Below are 20,927 nucleotides of genomic sequence, written 5' to 3' on the forward strand. Positions count from 1 at the left end.
CCACTGAGCTGTTCTGCTTCAAAAATGCCCTGGAGTGAATTAATGCCCTGGAATGAATTAATGCCCATAATCAATTCAAGCATCTCTGCTGATATCATGAATCATTAAAAATCTCATCTGCAACCCCAAAAGCAAAACTGTTCTCAAAATTAAGTAGAGCTCTCTGAGTACATACTTAAATGAGATAAAAGCAGCAGGGCTCTTGCTGATGGATGGTTCCCTTTTAACATCATCAAGAGTGACTGCTTAGAAGGTCTTTGATCTTACCTCTGATTTTTAAATGTGGTAGAAACAAGCAGTATCACAAAGAAGATAGATTTCGTGGAGGCTCCTGGGCTCACAGCAAGTCTTTCCATGTTCCATTTAATACAGTGTAACTGCATTTTCAATCTGTTTTGAAGCTACTTTGGTGCAATTAAACTAATTTCAGGATTGTAACATGGCAGTCTGAGGGTTACTAGTCACCAGGTGCAGAGAGGGAATTTCTAAGAGCATTTACCCATTTTTTTGCTGTCCTATACAGAATTTCAGGTGATGTGTATAAAGGACTTGCTTACCCAGAGGTCAAAGGAACGTCCCTCTGCGGAATCCATGCTACAACAATCACTGCTACATAGAAGATGCTGCATGTATGAGATGATAGTGACACACTAATATTTTTTAATTTTTAACAGATTTCACAATGGAAGACAAATAATTCACAGGAGTTTTAGAGACTTTATTTATGTATAAACAATTTAAACACTTTGCCATAAATTATCTTTGCCTGTCTCTAGTCTTTGCTTAGCAGCAAATTAAAATTAATATAAAAACTCAATGAACAATTCATACATGTATATTACAAAAAAGTTCTTGTACCAAAGTTCTTATTAGACTTTTTTTTTTAATTTTATTTTTTTATTTTTTTGTGGTGACTGTAATGTGATTGTCTCAGTTTCTCGACCAAACAAACACACTAATAATTTTTAAATCTGAAACAGTGATTGTGCCTTCTGGCTGATGTATGTACAGGGTGATCTGACGTGGTGCCCATTTGCAATAGTGTAACACAATGCCCACAGCTCTACTGGAACTGATACCAACAAACTACTGAATCTAAACAGACTACACCCTGTAACTGTGTTATACTGTCCACAATGGAAATCTTCAAAGACAAACAGAGTATGAAATTTATTTGTAGTGATTTATAGCCACCATTTTGAATGTAACTTTACACTCTGCCCTCTTTGAATAAGTTAAACTTCAGGCCAGACAAATGGAGGGTCAGAGTGCAAGTGTGGTTTTGTTATTCTTAAATATATTTTCCTTTACTATTTCCAGTGTGCTCTCACTTGCATTCTCATTTTCCTCCAGTTGCTACACACAAATCACCCCAAAGTCATGTTTTAAATGCACCTGTATTTTGCTTTAAATGAAAACCTCTTGGATATTCATCAAACAAGCAGTCTGAATCATTTGTGTTTCATCAGCTGGTTAGTGAAAGTGGCCCACTTGGATTTCTTAGTTTGCTCACGTGTGAATGGAGTGAGGTAATACAATACGAGGCCTTCTTTTTATTTTTCGTTAGACCCAGAACAAGTGGGTAATATTTCAGGGGTACTGTTTAATTTGTATGGTTAGAGTTTTCAGTCAGGCTTTAGTCCACTTCAGGATGTGGTTTTTAATCACTTGAACAGTAGCATTTAACTCAAAAAATGAGCTTTTTTTGCCACTTACTATCCCAAAGTAGCTCAGCCTAGTGCCCCCATGTAGGTCTTCATCTCCTTAGGAGAGGAGATAACAGTTATGACTACTGATTCATCCAGCAAAGGATGACAGCAGGTTAATTTGTTACCTCTTTCCCATTTCATTCTGTCTTAAAAACTGGATGTTGCTGCTACTGTCTGCTAGCTCTGGGTACTGCTCCACAGGCAGGACATAATATCCCTCGTAACCTTGAACCCTTCCCGTGTTCAGAAGCTGTTGCTTCTCTCCGTCTGTCCATATGCGGCTGCCCTCGCGGCCATCCCGTGCCTTCTGCTGCTCCTTGGCCCATGCTGATCCCAGGGCTCGCTGCCGAGCCTGGTCTAACACTCTCGCCTTCTCCTCGTCCAGTGTGTCAGCGGTTAGCCCGTAGCGGATGTTGATCAGCAGGGTGGAGTACTGAAATTCAATATTCGTGAACCGTCGAGTCCTTCCGTTGATTAGGAGAGTTGGCTGGGAAACGGTCACATTTACTCCGTTGTCCAGGACCTTCCGCCCGCTGGTCATCGCGAGGGTTACAAGGTCGCTATCAGCTGAGCCTATCTTGACAAAGTAATGAGTATCCTTCCCCTCGATGCTGTAGTGCATTTTCTCCAGGTAGTGAGCACTGTTAAGGACAGAAGCAATTTTTCTGCTATCGTCTGTGGCTATGCTGGAAATGCCAGTGGTTACACGGCCTTCCTTTACAGCAAACATGATTCCTTTCCCAATAATAGGAGTGCTTGTTGCAAACCAGTGACCTGCTTTTTCTCTAATATTGGCGTGTAATCTTTTAGATATGACCTGTCCCTCAAGAGCCATGAAAGCTTGATTGTGTCTTTCTGTTGTCTGCTGAACTCCTGTAATTAGCTGGGAAAACAAAACAAAACACCAAAAAAGATAAAGACCTGAAAATACTGATGTCAGAGAACAGTGTTAATCTTTGCTTTTGCTTTTCTAAGGAAAAGGTACACAGCAAAAAATTCTAGGCTGTAGAAAGACCACCCTCAATTACCTGCCCATATACAGATAATGTTCATGATCAGGTAAAAACACATCTGGCAAATTATTTTACTATCAATAATGCCAAATAAAAGGTTTCTCACAAATCACCTTTTGTAGCAAATACATACCACAAATCTCTATTTGGGCTATTTATAGTTATATGATATCAATTACAAGAATAACTAAAATCCAAGTCTAACACAGTTTTAATCAGATCTTAAAACAGAATCAATTTGTTAAAAGATAGCGCTTAATTTTTGGATACTTTTGCCCAGAGATTTCAGTTGGTATATAGGACTAAAATGTTTATGAACGTAAACTTTTTGGAAATGAGATTTGGGCTCCAAAATATCGAAGTAATTCCTGAGAGAGGATTTAGATTCTCAAATGACTTAGAAGCAAGTAAAACTGTTTGGTTTTGTTTTGGTTTACATGGTCATATCAGTTGTACTTCCATATTTGTGAAGTAAATCTAGCACAGACTAAGTTTGAAATTGGCCTACTACTCCTTTTAAGTATATTAAACTGGCTGGAATCTATTATAAAGGCAGAATGCTTATACCATTTCCCACCCTTAACCTGACAAGAATAAACACTGTAACAGCAGTAGCAAACCAAAGCCTCTATGAGAAAAGCTTCAAACAAAAAACGATGACAAATCCTATTACAGGGCAGGGAGTAAAACCGTTTCTTAGCAGTACAGCAAAGTACCAGCCTAAGTTCATTGTAACACACAGGTTATTAGGATAATTTTACCAAAGGTACAACAGATGATAATTTACCATGCAGAGTTTCCTTTTGTCATTGTTAATCAAGTTAATCATGTTACAACTCGTTAATCAAGGAAGTACTCAATAAAAGACAAACTAATGACACCATCATTATGATAACAACGAAGGCTGGCAAGAAAGGCATCTGTTCATTAGTATAAAATCTAGCTATACTCACTTCCATTTTACACTGATGAAATAAATGTGTGGCCTTGCCCTGTACCGAGGAGCCAGCAGTTCTATTCATAGAGTGGGACAAATGTACCATGAAAAAGAACTTCACTTTTCTGCCTACCTGTCCATTTTCACATGCTTGGCTCTCAGACAACTCATATGGCGGTGACACAAAGTACATTTTTGCTCTAGGGAAACCAGGAATAATGTTGCTGAGCTGAAATCCGAACATCACCAACCAGCTTTTGACATCTAAAAATCAAAAGTAAGCAGGCAAGTGAGAAATAAATGTGCGTAAGTACAAGAAATTCATAAATTCAGGAAATCTACCTTTGACCTCCTTAATTTCAAGTAGCAAGCATAAATCCAAGTTGAGTTTATAATTTATATTGCAGCATGGCACTTTACAGAACTGAGTATTCCACAGCAAACAAACACAGGTACTGTTGCTTCAAATTTATCCTGAATAGTTGATCAGTGATACACCACCTCTCATTCTTTTTCCACGATAGCACATGGAAAAACCCTTTACTGTAGGCAATACTTGTCCCGTCTCTGACACCTTCTGACAGGGTTAATGTAACCCATAAACGAGATTGTGAAACGATGCTTTATTAGGTTAGTACCCCGAGAACACCGTGAAGTCCTCTGGGAAAATGCACGGCTTCTCTTCTATGTCCTACTCCCATTAGCTGTCATCTGCTCTCAGGAGGCTCCATTAAGTAATGGCAGTCAGAAGCCAGGCTGGAAATTCAGACGTCTGCATTTCGAGACCACAGGCAGCCTCCCCACACACCAGGCGCATCCGGCAGGTGAGGGGCTGCCCGGCAGGGTCATGGCTCCACGCTGGGATGTGCCTGGGGGAGACCCAGCGCTCGGTGTGACCTGAAAATTCCTGCCTTCATTTCTAGTTGAAAAAGAGCAAGTAACTTTCGCTAAGTTAATAGCAGTAATTCTCATTTGGCAGGTACAGAGAACTAATGATTTATTGTGGTTATCAAAAAGATGGTTTTGAACAACAAAAAGAAAAGTTCATGTTTCCTCCTTCTCTTTTCTGGCTGTCACAGGCTAAGAGACGGTGTGAGGGCACAGGCACTTCTCATTTCACCTGGACTGTGTTCATTTCATCACAACCATTTTTTAAAACCACCTCCTCTGCCATTCCCAGAGGCCTTCTCTCCTCACAGGCCTGCAGCAGCTCCCGGCACTATTACTGAGTGCGGCGCTTGCAGCAGGCAGGCACGCGGCATGCAGAGTGCCTGTGGAGCACCTGCCTGAAGCTGCGAACCTCCGGGGCGTGCTCAGCCCCAAAAGTTTTAGCAGTGGTAATGTTGCATCACAGAAAGGGTAATACTTATTGGTTGTGGATATCTGACAGCAAACATCTCCTTTTCTTAGCTATCCCTACAGTGAAGTGAGTAGTAAAATGTTCTGCTTCTGTGAAGATATGTATATGCATCTCCGATTACATGAGAGAGAGGTTTGTTTTTTTTTCAATATGAAAACCAGGGTGCCAACACAATCACTTGTGCAAGACAACTTGCTTACGAGCAATCTGCATAGAGCAACAATTTGAATAGAACAACAAATATTTACATCATCAATGAAATTTTGAATTTTTTTACAGACTACAAGGTATGTGTTGTACCAAAGTGCAATATATTTCAATATATGTTCCAGGATTTCAGCCAATGGATGGATAAATGAAATAAATGTAACTTCTGACTATAGCAAAATATCAGAAGATGGCATTGAAGATTGCAACCAAACAGTTGTGGATGCAAATAGAATTTTGTTGAATTTAGGACAACAGAGTTTGATCCCAAGGTAGTTTAAGTCAATATTTTGACCTTATCAGGTACAAATCCCACTATTTTCAAATTGCAAAGCAGCTACAGTAGAGCCAATAGTGTGTTACACATACAACTAGGTCCCAAAGAACTAATGAAACCTGCTATGATTTTCTTTGAAGGAAATGCACACTTTTCTTGAAATTCAAATTACTGCTAAAATTAAGATAGCTCATTTTTTACAATATCATTGCTCTAATTATTGTATACTACAGATTCAACTTTGAAAAATGCCTTTCCTGAAGACATGTTAATTACCTTTCCTTTTAAAAATTGCCGGCAGCTACTGCAAGTGCTGTGTGATCTTACTAAGTGAAAAATTATTACTAATTAAGAAGAGGTTACAAGTTTTACCCAGTTCTAGCATTCATGATCAAAACTATTTTATTGTTTCTCTTTCTGAGCTGTACACATTCCATAAAATTTCCTAAACCTTACAGGAGGAAATGATTGTGAAAAAATCAAGGTTTTTGTTTTAAAGATCAATTGCATATTAAAAGCCAAATGGGACAGTGAGGTTTAATTAAATCCATTCTTGGTGCTAATTCATAATGTGCCCATGGGCTAACTCAGGAGTTAATTTTGAAAGCAGCCCTGAAGGGAAGAGATACTGAGGAGTTCTGGTTCTTGATTCTCCAACTAACCTGCCAGTGTTTCTTGTAGGAGATGTCTCTTTTCTTTAAACATTTCATGGACACATCTCCATACAGTACTGAGTTCAATATGAAGAGCACTATGACTTAGTTGAAATTGAATATTTAGGCCAAAAATACTTTATTTTTCCCTTCCCGTTATTCTTTGCAGCTTCTCTTTTAGCACCGGAGGAGCAGTATCAAAGAACAAAAGCAGACAGACACAAAAAGGAAAAGGGCCCAACAGCACAAAAAGGAAAATGGCCTGACCTGGATGCTCCCATACCAGCAAACTGGCTAGTAAGGGGAAGTCTGATTTCCTCCCCAAATGAACACCCAAACTTATTATTATTATTGTTATTTATAAAAAAAAGCAATGAAGTCTCACCTGTTACATAATTCTTTAGATCCAGTTCATTGCTGAGGGGGTTGTTACTCTTGAACATGTACAGATTGAAAGGGGCAGGTTCTTTACCAATGTTTTTCCACATCGTGTAATCAGGAGATGTCCAGCGTCCAGCAAGGACATCATAGTCCCTTTGGGTAAAATGGACGAGTTTGGTTAAAGGATCATACAGCCCTCCATGGAACCCAATAACCAGCTGGAAATCGGGGTTAGAGTCGTAATAAATCTCCCCATACGCCGTGTACTGAAGCTGTTTGATCATGAGGCCGTTGATGCTGAATACAGCTAAGGGAGTGCCTGTGTTATCAGAGGCAACATAATATTCTTCCCCGCTGCTACTCTCCATTGCAAAGAGGTGGCCTTGCAAATCGTAATACAAAGAGGTAATTTCTGAATTGGAATGATTGTAGACATGAGTTACTCTTGTTGGGTTGTGAAGATCAGCATAAAAGTACTGTAGATGATGCCCTAGGTTAGTCTTACAGGAAGCCCTTCGGCCAAGTCCGTCGTAACGGTACTGAACACTCCACCCATTTGCTTTGTTGTAAGCTCTTGTTAAGAGTCCTTTGGAGTTGTACTCAAATACATCTGAGCCTCGTTGACACAAGAATCCATCATCATCGATTTTGTAGGGTATGTCACCTAAGCGCGTAATCCTGTCTCTTAGGTCGTAGCGCAGAGGCATCAGTCGGACACTGTTTCCAGGATTCAGAAGGTGAAGATTTCCATTCAGATCATAACTATAACGCCAGGTTGGCCTATCATTTACTGCTACGCTTTGCAGTTGTCCATCTCCATCATAATCGTAGGTGTACTTGGTTGTGTTGGCATATGGACCAAGTTTCAGTTCTCTCTTAGTTACCCTTCCCATACTGTCATATTGTACAGTCATCCAGTACATCAGAGATCTGAACATTTCATATTGAACTTCTTTAATGCGCCCATGGGTATCAAAGTGTTTACTCAGTGTCATAACTGCTGTAGTAATAATTTGATTTATATCATAATAAATAACTCCAAATTTGCCAAAATGTTCTACTTTGCCAGAAATCTCATCATAACGGTAAAGATCAACTGGAAGAGGTGTCTCGCTTATTATAGGTTTGATGCTCGCAATTCGAAAACTATTATCATGATATGTATAATCAAACCTTGCATTGACCATACCTTCCTCAGAGAATCTATAGATTTGTTTGTCAACAAGAGGACCAATTTTACGATAGCGGATTGTACAAGAAAATCCTCCACTTTGCAAATTCACCATTTTTAGGACACCTGTAGTTTCATCGTATCCAAAAGTAACTGCAGTACTGTCATAAACAATCTCAGATAATTTGGATAGCTTCCCATACTTGTAAAAGACTTGTCGACCAGTACCTAAAAATGATGTTTTCAGAATCCTCCCATCATCACTATAATCAAAAATCACTGATGCGTTGCTTTCAGGAGGATTATAAATATTCCTAATGTAGCCAACAGACGTGTGAGTTGACATGCTGTGCCGAGCAACACTAGGCATAGTAACAGCGTGGAGCCGGTCTGAAGAATCGTACTCGAAGATGTACTGCCGTTGGCTCTGAAGCAGTAGTACCATCGACTATAGAGAAGAAAAAAACAACACACCCACAGTTACTGTCTTTCAGCTCGTGACATCTGAGAGGGCATTTAAAAAAAGAAAAGTTTACTGAGGAGGCAGTAATGTAAAATTAATAAAAAGAGACATACATACATTAGTTAGGGGTACAAAGCTGCTCTGGAGTATTGTCAGATTGCTGGATGAGAGGATCTGCTGCTTAGAAATCAATATGCTGACACTCCAGAGAAAGTGTAGGTTAGCAACCTATTAGCTACCCTCCCTTTAGTAGGATTTTTTTTTTTTTTTTTTTTAAGGATGCAGAGGAGTTAGGTAAATTACTTGATTTATCTTTCTGCTAGCAATAGCAATTCACAGCTATTGCCATGAAACACAAGAGAAACTAAGAAAACGTCAGCTCTGGCTTGCTTAAAACAACAGATTCAAAGAAGGGAGAGGGAAAATAATATGCAGTTTTGAAGTATTTAAGGCTTTCATGATTAAAGAATCTTAATTAGGATAAATAAAAATGCATTATAATATTTTATTTTAATACATAATGATTAGAGATGAATTACCTGTTTCTACTTGAACTTTTGGTCAGGTTTAGTCATGTGGTTTTGGTCTCAATTAAGTACAATTCATTATATTAGTTTATGCCACTATGTGGTGGCCTACTTGCTTTTTATCTTTACCAAAAGATAAAAACCATGAACAAAGTACTTAATATTAAAAATAAGTCAAATTCAGTTGACTAATTGAAAACTAAGAACTTTTGAGATCAAGTACAAAGGGATTATTAACAGCTTACATCATATGTAACTGCATGTCAAATTTTAGATATTTTTTGTGTTAATATGTTATATACAGTGCTTAAAAACAAAGTGGAGTAGTACTGTCTCTTTGTAGCTAACGTCAGAACATAAGACTACATCACCTACTTTTTCTAGGTAGGTGTAGCTCCAAACCTTCCCATCCGCAAACATGCGTGATATGATCCTGCCTTGCTTATCTATATCTGTTCTTTCACTCATGGCACCACGCTGAAGCCCAGCCAGGCGTCCATTGAAGAAATAGGACACGTTGACAGCAGCCAGACCACTGCTAGGCAGCCAAAGGAAAGGCCGTCCTAGTTGATCATAAATTATCCTCAGTGTAAATTTCCGGTGATCATCATAGATTTTTTCTGTGCGTATATTCCGGTCGTAATCAATGGACAGTAAATTCCTTCCATGAACCTATTGAAATGAAAGAAGGCTGTATTCAGTGACCAGTGGGCACTATGCTTGTATGAACTTCCATAGTGAAAGTAGCATGCATAAGGAGAATGAAATTTCCCCCAATTTTTGAAAAGTGTAGGACACTTTCTAATTAACAGGCTTTGATGTTCCACTTCTAGGTATTTTCAAATATGCTGCTTCAAGTGTTTTACTGGGATATCTCCCATCTCCCCACACCATGGGAGCTGTAGTCTTACAAAGACTTCCCTCTTGTCAGAGTGGACAGATATACCGCATACCTATGTCTTAAATTGCAGACAGTTAACAGCAGCAAAATGAGTGATTCTGCATGGAAGTAACTTCTCTACTTCTGCTATTATTAGTTCTGATTCTGCATTCTACTTCTGCTATCAGTAGTTCTGAGCCTTTTTCCCTACAATGACTCCAAGGACAGTAGAAAAAAAATGCAATTTTATAATCTTCTTGGAGATTTAGCCACTTAGCTTTTGTAGCTGGAACACCCTGCTTACTAATTGATTCCATTAGTGCATTCTTCATTTACTTTCCAAACATTCAAGAGATCTCTCAAGCAACCCCATCAGCTGGGTTGTGTTTCATTTCTTCTGATCAAAAATCCCGGTAATACAGGCTGGGATGGAGTTCTGGTTGTGTGAAACAAATGTTCTAAGTAATTAGGTTAAATATTTTTCATTTTATCCAGATTTTTCAGTTACAATTTTCAAATTAAAGCACAACATGAAGTGTTTCAGTCCCTGATTTTTTACCTTTTTTTTTTTTTTTTTTAAAGAAAAGAGCAAAGCAGAAACAAAGAAGTATAAGAATGCCAAATGGTGAGGTTTCTACTGAAAGTGTTATAATGAGAGATATAAAAATATATTCACTGGAGACTAAACCACAGAATTCAGGCTAATGTTGTAATCTGATAAAGCTTCTTAAGTAATTTAATTGTAGATGCGTCATTAATAAAGTAGAAGTCTTTAAATTAGATATCATTTGACAGCAATGACTACTTAAAAAGTATTCATCAGTTTCTGGGAATTTGTTCTTCACCTTATGTTTTACAGTAGCTTTGATTAAGCAACGTTTTCTGTTATCCAAAATTAAACTGCACATCAAACAATATGTAAATTAACCCTGAGCCTTTCTCGAGGACATAAAAGTTATTCTGAGATATTTTCACTGGCAGGGGTAAACCCAATTCCCATCCCAACCTACTCTGTAGTAATTCAGTCATACTGAAAGCAAATTTAAAATTAATACAATTTTGTGTTTGTAAAGAAGTAATTATTTCAAATTATCTCTCATTATCCTCATTTTTTCCATTAATAAAATTTAGCTCTTTAGCAGTTTGCATTTCCTCAGCGGCAATCATTAGGAAAAGCTTTTTTCTGTAGGTTTTCCCAAAGGTTTTTCCAGCACCAACTTCTCCTGTGAGTCAAAGCAAAGACAGGGTATTTTTTTAAAAACATCTTGGCAAAATAAATCATATTCTGCTCTCCCATTTTAATGGAAACAAAGCTATGGAAGGTAACTCAACATCAGTACTTCTCAACCATTTACCTTTGTAAATGAGAGATCGATCCTTATGACAGAGACAAGTTAAAATTCTTTCCCTCATAGAGGTCTTGGGGAAGCAGGAGAAAGCTTCTCAAAAACATTTAGCTGTCACATCAAAATAAAAGACTAGCCTATGATGGAAAGATCCTGATCTTTTACGGATAGGCAGAGTTTTTTTTTTCTTTTCTTTTTTTTCAGTCTTTCAGAAACGTTAAGAATCAAATTTTAGCCTTTTATTTTAAATTTCTGAAGCTTCATAAAGCAGTTGGGTTTTTTGCGGTTTCCTCCCTTTCTTCCCTCCAGCACAGAAGGTATAACTGTAATCTGCACGTAGGAAAGTCTGATTCCAGGTATCCTCCCTCTTCCCAAAGATGTTATAAAGGTTATTTTTTTTCCCCTTAGATAACTAAAGTATTAGTTTTTGAAATGATTACACAGAAGAAGAGCTATGCACATAGATAAACATCACTTAAAGAATAAAGAAGCCCCTGCCTGGATAACTCAGTAACTTCATTTTCATTTGTAAAATAAGTAAAACCACAGAGTGTAATTGTAGTGTCATATTAATTATATAGAAACCCAAACAAAATGACGAACTCCCACTCTTCTTGGGAACACTAATAACACTATGGCAAATATCATGACTGAAGATTATCTAACAAGCCATTTCTCTTTTGTTCTGCTACCTACATGCACATCTGTTACTTCCTTTCGCTGCTGCTGAACAAGTCACAATAGGGAAGAGCCCTTCTGTGCGTTGGTAAGAGGTCTTGCAACAAAAATCCCTTAAGTTGCAGTGTATCAAAACCTCTTCTGAATGAAATTATCTAGACTTTATCTGAAAATACTAGCAAGACATCGGACGTGAGGCATATAAAATAGTAGCGGACAGTGAGTTGGGTGATGTAAAGGGGAGGTACAGCTCTCCCCTTCCAGGGGACCCAAAGCCCACCCAGGCACGTCCACAGAGCCCTGCAGGTACAGCCCGACCACCTCCAGGTGCGTGTAGCTGGGGAAGCACAGGTGACAGCACTACCTGGAGAAAAGGGCAAAAGTCTCAGAGCAAAAAGGGTTCAAAGCCTTCAGGGACATGCAGTCGTGCAAGTTACTTGGTACAACCACTTTCATGGTCTGCCCCTATTAAAACACATCGTGTTTGTTAAGCTCGTGTGACTTTGTGCCTGATGCACGTGGCTGGAGGAGGTCCACGTTTGTTCCCGCTTCTGTTCGTGTGTCTGATACTTATAAGAAATGGGAACAAAGAATGAAGGAACAACTGCTCTATCGTCTTCAACCCAGTTGAAGGGTCTGTACTTCCACCTGTACTTCACATTCAGCTGCCAACACATACGAATAAATCCAAGAATGAAAATTAACAGTAAGTTCTCTAAGAGATGAGTCCCACATAACAACACCTTTCACTAATAGTTCATCCTGAATTTGGGATTCAGGCAATGGCTCCACATGCCCTCCCATTGGTCTTCCTGACACTGTGTCTGCTCTGCAGCAGCCCTTCCCCGTCTGTACCTATAGGTGCCACAGCTGCCCTGCCTACCACCTGCTCCCCCCAATTTTCCAGCACAGTTGCTCTATTTCATTCACTAAACAATTTATAAAGATGAATTAGAATAAAAATGAGATGCAAATAAATTCTATGCTTTCTCCCTCATTTTCAAATTTCATTTTCAGTCCACTCAACCTGTTATAATCTCATAGTGATTTTCATTTAAAAGAGCTAAATGGATATGTGATTATTGTTACAGGAACTAACACCAGACAATTAAATGTTGAGGTGTTGCTAGATAAAGCAGTGTTTTGATTTGCATAAACATGATGCAAGAAAATCCATCTCAAGCGAGGTTTCAGCTCTAAGACGTGTTTAACTTCAGCTAATTACCACAAGTACCTCTATTAAATTTTTAGTATTGAGAGTTAGGATTACAGCAGTTTCATTTTAAGGTCCTATTTATTTTTATTTTGAACACCTAGTCAAAATGCAGAGCTGATCTATTTTCTACTTACAGTCAATTTCTGCAGGTCAACACATCAAAAATCAATTACACAGCCATGAAATTTAACCATTAAGGATTAGCTGCTAATCTTATTCCATTTTTTGTCTAATCTTCCCTCTCTCACAAATACGTGCACATTCTGAGGATTTGTGAAAATAAGGAAAGACTTGTTAGTTCAAGACTGTGAATTAAATGTTAAGCAATAGGAAATATCAAAATTTAACATCCTAGTCTAATTAATTTTTGTAAATTACTGAGTAGTTGGCTACATATATTGCATTTAATGTGGTCATCTTGAACATACAGAACTGTATCTCATGACCAATGACATTAAAGAATTATTTGGAAGAACCCGGATTTGGATTAGCACTACATTTTTTTCTTTCTGCCCAGTATCTCAAAACCCTTTCAGCATATATGCTGAGGAAACCAGAGAAGGTTTGGGTATTTAAGGGGTGAAATACAAGCTACATGAGCAGAGCATGGGGTTAATCTGGATGCAGCAGATCTTTCATTTGGCAGGGGATGGATTACATGACCAGAGTGTCTTTTATTTCCTATGCTTATGACTTTGTAATTCTGGCAATTATCTTCCAATCATGCCATTTAGGAAAGGGAATCAACACAATATGCCTGTCTTGATGCAACTGTAGGGGGATTTTAGGGAAGCAGAATGTAACCACTCCAACAGTAATAGTGTTGGCTTGACAGACTAACTGTGTAAAGCGTGCCCTAGAATTTTTACAAATGACTGGCTAGATTTTTTTTCCTCACTTGCAGCAATATTCCGGGTATTTTTACCAACCTCTTTTGGAATGCTTTTAGTAATGAAAATTCTACAGTTTATTACAGAAGGTGATTCCATGTACTTAACTGGCCTCTCAAACAAAGAAAAGATTCTCACACCAAAGACAATCCGAGAGCTGCACATTTTCAAGAAGTAAAAATAGAAAAGACATGGTCTTCTAAATGGAAAGTTGTCTGCCCACAGAAGAAAAGACCATTATTGTAATGCTGCCACTACAATAATTCTACTTACCCTGAGCTTCCTTCCAAACACAGTCACTTTGCCTTTAATCTGTTCTTTCCTCAGACGCCATTCAATTGAGTTCAAACCATTTTCCATTGGTAGAGAAATGTTACATCGTCCTATGGTGGGAGTTACAGTCCCGGCCAGGACGTGAGGTTCGCTGTGAAAGCTAATGCTCATGCCATTGGCATACATCACTCTCAAAGTACCATTATTACAGAGCTGGTAGCTGTTCCTCACTTGATCTACAGCAATAATGAAAAGAAAATAATTTAGCTACTCCAGTCATAAAGAAAACACATAGCTTAATTTGATTGTTTTTTTATTGCACTCCTGTTGATGTTAAATGAAGTCAGCCTGCAATTACCACTTACGTGGTACTATGGTGGAAATTACAGATGTTACTGATTCATGTAAAGAACAGTAGTGTAACAGTGAGCCTGCAGAGAGATACTATGTTTATTTCATTACATTTTTCCTTTAGTCTTAATTATGAATCAAAATGCACAGTGATATATTTCAACCACGTAATTTATTTCTAATATGAACAAAAAGTCCTGAAAACTGAACTGCTGGATAAACAACAAAACATTAAATTCTAGGATAAAAAGAAAACAAAAAATCAAACAAACAAAAAACTCCACACAACTGTTGGACTCTTTATGGGTGTGAACAAGTAAGCTCCTCTTCTTTTTCTGTCTCTGTTTAGAAACTGTCTCCAAGGAGGTGCTTTGAACAGAATTAGTTTAGCTTTAAATCCTCAAGGTACGAGGCTCCAACAATACAAGCTGGCAGCCACAGTCCCCTATTTGTCATTCTTCATTCTGCCACACAAGAACTGTCCTAGCCAATGACACACCTGGCCTTTTTGCTTTCTGAGAAAAGTTATAAAAGTAATCCAGTACTTTTACAGCAGCGCTATTCTCTCAACTCTGACACGGTGACGTCTATTCTAAGACAATCAGGATGGAGAGCTGTAGTGTGCAGCTGTCACCAAAGCATCAATATTTGTCTGACAAAAGAACAGCATCTACATAATTAATCAACTGGTATAAGAGAAATAAAGTCTTTGTAACCATGCATGTCACGGTATAATAGTGTATAAATGTTGACATTTATGTCAGGAAGACACTATTGTTCAGTGATGATATTCTTATTCCAGTGACATTATATCTTAATTAAAAAATCCTCATCATTCACCAAACTTCTTTTGGTCTATCTTTGATAACTGTGATTGCTTTTGCTTCATCAGAAACAATGGGTGGGTGCTGGAAAGCTCTACATAAACATTTAACCATTTTGTTGATAATCTCTTCTGACATGCTTGGGCTGTCATGCTGTTCTCTGATGTGCTAATTATGGCACAAGATCATCCGCTGGTGCTGTTTTACATTTTACTTAATGGTAGTCTAAAAATTTGGAAGATTTATGTCTAATAATAAAAAGTACCTGAGCCTGTTTCTCCACAAGGGCTTTTATACAGATAGCCAACATTCATCAGTCAGACCGCATCTTTGTGGCAGTGAAGTCAGAACCAATTTTGCAGTGAAGTACAGAGAAATATGTGAGTGGGTAAAGTGAACCTGATACAAGAGGTAACAGCAGGACTAACTTTCATCAGCAGATAATGACCACACATATTTGAAGCAAAGTATGATTGTGAAATGTCTCTTACCTGTCCTGAAGACCTGTCATTTTAGGAATGAGCTTTATGAGAGTTTGTCTTGCAAACCTTATACTTTTTCCCCTGCTCATGACTGTACTTATGACACAAATCTTTTGAGAATTGCTTTCTCAAATTGTGTGTGTGGTTAGGAGATGTGCTGAGAAGTGCACTTTGGTACCTTGAACAACTGTATAGGAAGCCTCCACAGAGGAGAGATTTGTGATGACCGTGACATCATCATCCCGATTAGAATTCTCAATGTCGATGGTAATAGACTTTTCCATTTCTCGATGAAGGCTAGTTACCACTCCAGTGGGACGTGTTACATTGGTCAGGCGCCCTTCATGATCATAGCTAATAGAAAAGTTAGTAAGAGCAAAAAAGCATGAGGATATATGTTCATTTCAATACCCAATGTATTAATAATGCACCAATTTTTTGCAAAAATACAGAATGAAACAGATTTTCAAGAACATTTTGGCCCTAACTATTTCTCTGTTGTTGAAAGAGTCTATGATGATGAAATATTAATTTTAGAGATACGGATCTCAGCTACATGAGTGTAAATTCAGGCTAGTCTCTTTTAAAATTGATTATTATGGATATACAGAGTGATATGTGGCTCAATTACAGTTAGTAAATTCATCTATAGCTTATTTGTTGCATTTCACTCTACAGAAGTGGCATCGTTATGGATACTACAACATACAATTGCGTACACTGCACATTTGCAACTGAATACTTAGTGAAAACTACTAAGTAGGTTTTTAAATGACATATCAAGGAATAAATTTGCAATAAGAGACATCAGCTTGAGAACATAATCATTTCATTTAGATCTTATCTGTGGTACTTGCACTGCATTTTTGGGTGAATCTTTTGCTCATAAAGATGAAGAATGAGAAGTTAAAGAACAGGACAGGTTGCAGCTGCACAAAGGGCAGCAGTCAAAATATACCTTATAAGATTAATTAAGTGCTCCAGAAGCATAAAAATAAATAATAATAATAAAAAAGTAAGAGGGCTCTCCATGAGTTTATTGAACCTTAGAGCAGCCACTAGATTTATTTAGAGTTATAAAGCCCGGGGAGGGGGCAAAGTAGGAATGCTCCCTGGAATCAAATCATACCATTTCTCCCTTTCCTTTCATATGCTATATTTCTGTGCATACATATGCTAAAGAAGCAATCCTTTGGATTTTAAGGGCAAGAAAAGGGGACCTGAAACACAAAATCAGTATTCCTCTAGTTGCTGCAATTCTCTACTTGTGCAAGAGTCTCTCACCCAGCCGCTACCAAAGCGCACAGCAGAAAGACAAGGAAAAAATGTCCTGTGTAGATAAAGGGAAAAGTTTAGGTAGAGACTGAAACCAACTGGTCGTCCTTCCAGTGTAGAAATCCAGGGACTGAGAAGCCTGGAAGAGAACTGGTAAATCCTTTGCGCTGCCTGAGAGGAACAGAAGAGAAGAGTGGTACATTTAGTATCACGAAGCTAGATGATTTCTTTGTAGGTCTGTGTTTAGCTGTAAAGAAGAAAAAAAACCAGTGCTTTCAACATGATTTTTTACAATTAAATCATTCAGAAACCTCAAAGCAGGCCACCTGAACTGTACAGCATATCTCCAAAATTAATATACAAAATAGGCTCCTGAGTTAACACAAATATAAAATATGCCTTTCAAATCCATTGCAAATGGCTGCACCCATTCAACTGACTATGGAGAAGGAAGGAAAAAAATCACCTGTGGAGCAACAAGTCTTACCAGAACCAACGGAAGCATTAGGCAAAGAAGTAAATCAATAAAACAAAGCATCATGCGACCTAGAAGGAACCAATAATATAGTGTGTTCATTTAAGCAGTTCAGGATCAAATGAAGATTAAGCAGCATGATTTTTCTTAATGAAAGTCACAAGTTTCTACCCATTAGAATATAAATACATATATATATACACGTATGTTTTACCGTATCAACAAGATACTGGATAAAAGATAATAACACACGTAGATAATCTATGAAAGGGGTTTTGGTTAAGTCTACATAAAAGGATCCATAAAAAAGTACTGCAAAGTATGCATAAGGCATAGATGAGGGGAGAACTTGATCCAGCCAAACATTCACCTAGCAAGGAAAAACAAGCAGCACAAAAAATGGATTTTCAGAAACCTAAAAGGTCAATAATGGGATACCCCCTGTCTGTATATGGGCTACTATGGCACGCCTAGTGATTAGCAGAGGTATGAAGAGAATACTTTGGTGTCAAATATTACAGAAGAGACGATGTTATTTAGGACAAAACTAGAAAAGTCAATGAGTGGTTTCAGAGTGACTATATAGAGCCTGGTGAACATCCAGAAAAATGGCTGGTGAAACTCCCCATCAGCAAATATATTTCAGGTAATGCAAACGAGACAGATTAATTTAAACTCCTCATTCACATTGCTGGGTTTTTAATTAACTCAGGAAAAAATCCTGGGGATTGCTGTGGGCTAGTCACTGAAAATCTCTGTTCAAAGTGCAAGGACTGTCTAAGAGCAAATATGGATGAGTATGTACAGAGACTGAAACAGAAAAATGAAAATATTCTAATGCTATTTCTAGAAACCAGTGTTTTGCCACCCCTGTCATGGGGCATTTTTCCCAGTGCTGGTCATACTATTTGAAAAGAGAAATGACAGAGATTAAAAGGGTTTGTAAGACAACAACAGGACTCTCTATGATGATCTGCAGACCATTTAGTTTATAAGCTAGACATAAAAAATCACTACTTAATGATATATATATAGATTGCAATACCAATGTATAAGGAAAGCGTTGCTTTTTCATACATTGCATCAATAAATCCTATTTTAAAAAATGAAAAGTAAAAAAAAATAAAATAGAACAAAACTTTTATGTACTCTGTAATTTAGAAGTGACATTATTGAGTTTTTTTTTGAATTTATGTATTCTTGAGAGCAAGTGCTCAGTAGACTACAAAAACCAGGCATTTATCTGAATAATAAGAATAAAGTTTTACAGGAATTATATGCTTATATACTTTTCTTCTTCATGACATGAACCCAATTCTAAACAAATCAAAAAAGAAAATGTGGCAACAGAAAAATATACTGATCAGTCTGGGACATCTTGTATCTTCTTTAGAAGCAGCTACTACCTATCACAGTATGACACAGCATCAGGCTAGATGAGTCAAATCTGATGGATGCACTGAAATTATGGAGCTTTTGTTACCCCAGCTAGAGCACAGTTTCACTGCAAGCTTTTTCTATTAACAAAATTCCAGGGAGTGAATGGATCCTTTTAAAATCCTAGTACCTTAAAAAACCCACCATCTCCCTGTGCCCACTACCAACTTCCTAGCACACCGCTTCACCATGCCCAGACCCGGCAGAGCGGGTTCAGGTTCCTGTGTCAGCAGCCGCCCCACGCTGCCCGCATGGACCAGCAGCCACCAGCGCCCCACAGGTGTGTGAGCTGCTGGGAGATGCCGCCTGCAGCGTGGAGATGGTGCTGGACAGCCCAGCGCCTCTGAGCTGGCCACAACCAGCTCACACATGCTGCGCCACCAAACAGGCCCACAGGGATGTGATAGACATCATAGTTCAGTCATGAGATGCATTTCAGCATTTGTTTGTAACACTCACAGAGAGCTACAAACATCTGGACTGCATCCCTTCATCAGGCTCGTGGTAACACTCGTTTTCCCATGTCCAGTATTATGGCACCTGTGTCACCTTTTTATTGCTAACATTCTGGTCTTTGAGGTTTGAAACGCGGACTACACAAGCTCAATGGCTTGTAGGTGGGAGAAGACAGGACAGTTTCATCCACAGTATTGCAGAAAGGAGCAAGAGCAGCTTTGGACCTACCATAGAACAGGGTAAGGTGCAGAGCCACATACATGTACATGCACACTTATTCTCCCTCTCTTAAAAAAAATAATAAAGAAATACAAGCTGATTCAAGAAGAAAACTGTAGCATTCTCTTAGGATGCTCCTAAGGCCAAGTGGAATACCACTGAGGACCACTTCAAAGATGTGTGCTTCATGCCCCAAACCAACCCTAAATCTTCCCCATATGAGCCTGCTGTTAGCTGTTACACTATTTAAGAGTCTTGTCTGTTCCCACTGTGCATCGCTCCATGCATACACACATGCACTATGTATCTATAACTTCACACATATATATTAAAATAGTGTATGTGTCAGTCTGCATATACACATGCATACATCGATATTCTGTACAAATTAAATTCCATGAGCATTTTCAGGGTGACATTTCACATAAACTAGAGGAATAACAGAACTGGATTATTTTTGTAACTAATGTGTGTTAACGAAACACTCTTTAGTAAAATATTAAAGAGGAAATAAAACCACAAATCTCTACCAACAGTCCATATAAAAAATCAGCGGTTCCATTTTCAGGGCCACATCTGAGGACGGCCACAAGAGGGCAATGCTTTCCTTTTTAAGGGAAAGAAAGGCATCGTGGACAAAACGCTGATGTGCAATGCTAATTTAGATGTATTCAGCAGACTGAATACAGTTTCTTATAATCTTGCATTACTTATATTTTCTCTAAAAAATAAGAAAGTGGCGGCCAAGATGAATACAGTAATAAACTAAAAAAGGTGTGCATCATCACTATTCTGTAACCTTAAAGATAAGTCTATAGATAAGCCTATACAAGTTAAATATAAAACCCTGTTTACCCTTTCTAGCTAGTAACTTGAGAAATGATATATAGCAATTATTAATTAACTATCTGAAAAAAAAGCATCAGACTTGTCATACTTAAACGTCATACATACATTTTGAATGTTCCATTTAGATTCTATTTTAAAAAATGTTTGGTCAGTAAATGGCAATAAGACTGTTAAGAATAGGCTAACTATTAAAGAAAACCTGACTAGCGTTTCTGTATTTTTAATATAGTTTTGAACTTCATCTGATGAATTTCATTTAAAGAGGAAATTCTGTCTTTTTAATCTATACGCTCATGAACACCAATGTGCTTTTGGGTTATCTACAAATTATGCAAGTTACACAGGGGTCTGACAGATAGCTGGGGATGTAATTTCCTCACTTGTCTCAAGAATGAACAATCAGTAAAGTTAATCAACATTTTATCAACCATGAGTAATATATGAGTCTGAACAGAAAGATAATTTCAGCTCCAAAAGAAACCGCTGTATTTAGGTTTATAGACATGGGCAACTCAGCAGGAGCAATAGATTGCTGGGGGCTGGTTTGGATTTGAATTATCTGCGGTCTTGCTGATGAC

At 38.1% G+C, this 20,927-nt stretch overlaps 1 protein-coding gene across 5 annotated transcripts in view; it reads right to left on the reverse strand.

Moving 5' to 3' along the window:
• Nucleotides 1-357: 357 nt before the first annotated feature.
• The window catches only part of TENM2 (teneurin transmembrane protein 2), a 1,590,996-nt gene continuing 1,570,426 nt past the window's right edge, over nucleotides 358-20,927 (reverse strand). For 3 of the 5 annotated variants that reach the window (XM_040574033.1, XM_040574034.1, XM_040574035.1), the window contains 6 exons: nucleotides 15,817-15,992; nucleotides 13,982-14,217; nucleotides 9,074-9,370; nucleotides 6,542-8,156; nucleotides 3,793-3,923; nucleotides 359-2,592 (listed from right to left, as the gene is read on the reverse strand). In XM_040574033.1, coding sequence (XP_040429967.1) covers nucleotides 1,831-2,592; nucleotides 3,793-3,923; nucleotides 6,542-8,156; nucleotides 9,074-9,370; nucleotides 13,982-14,217; nucleotides 15,817-15,992 — 3,217 coding nt within the window. In that variant the 3' untranslated portion in view covers nucleotides 359-1,830. Of the gene's footprint in view, nucleotides 2,593-3,792; nucleotides 3,924-6,541; nucleotides 8,157-9,073; nucleotides 9,371-13,981; nucleotides 14,218-15,816; nucleotides 15,993-20,927 lie in introns of all 5 variants that reach the window. The other 2 variants (XM_040574031.1, XM_040574032.1) reach the window with 1 other exon arrangement.

The sequence above is a fragment of the Cygnus olor genome, chromosome 14, assembly GCF_009769625.2.
Source record: "Cygnus olor isolate bCygOlo1 chromosome 14, bCygOlo1.pri.v2, whole genome shotgun sequence".
Classification (NCBI taxonomy): domain Eukaryota; kingdom Metazoa; phylum Chordata; class Aves; order Anseriformes; family Anatidae; genus Cygnus; species Cygnus olor.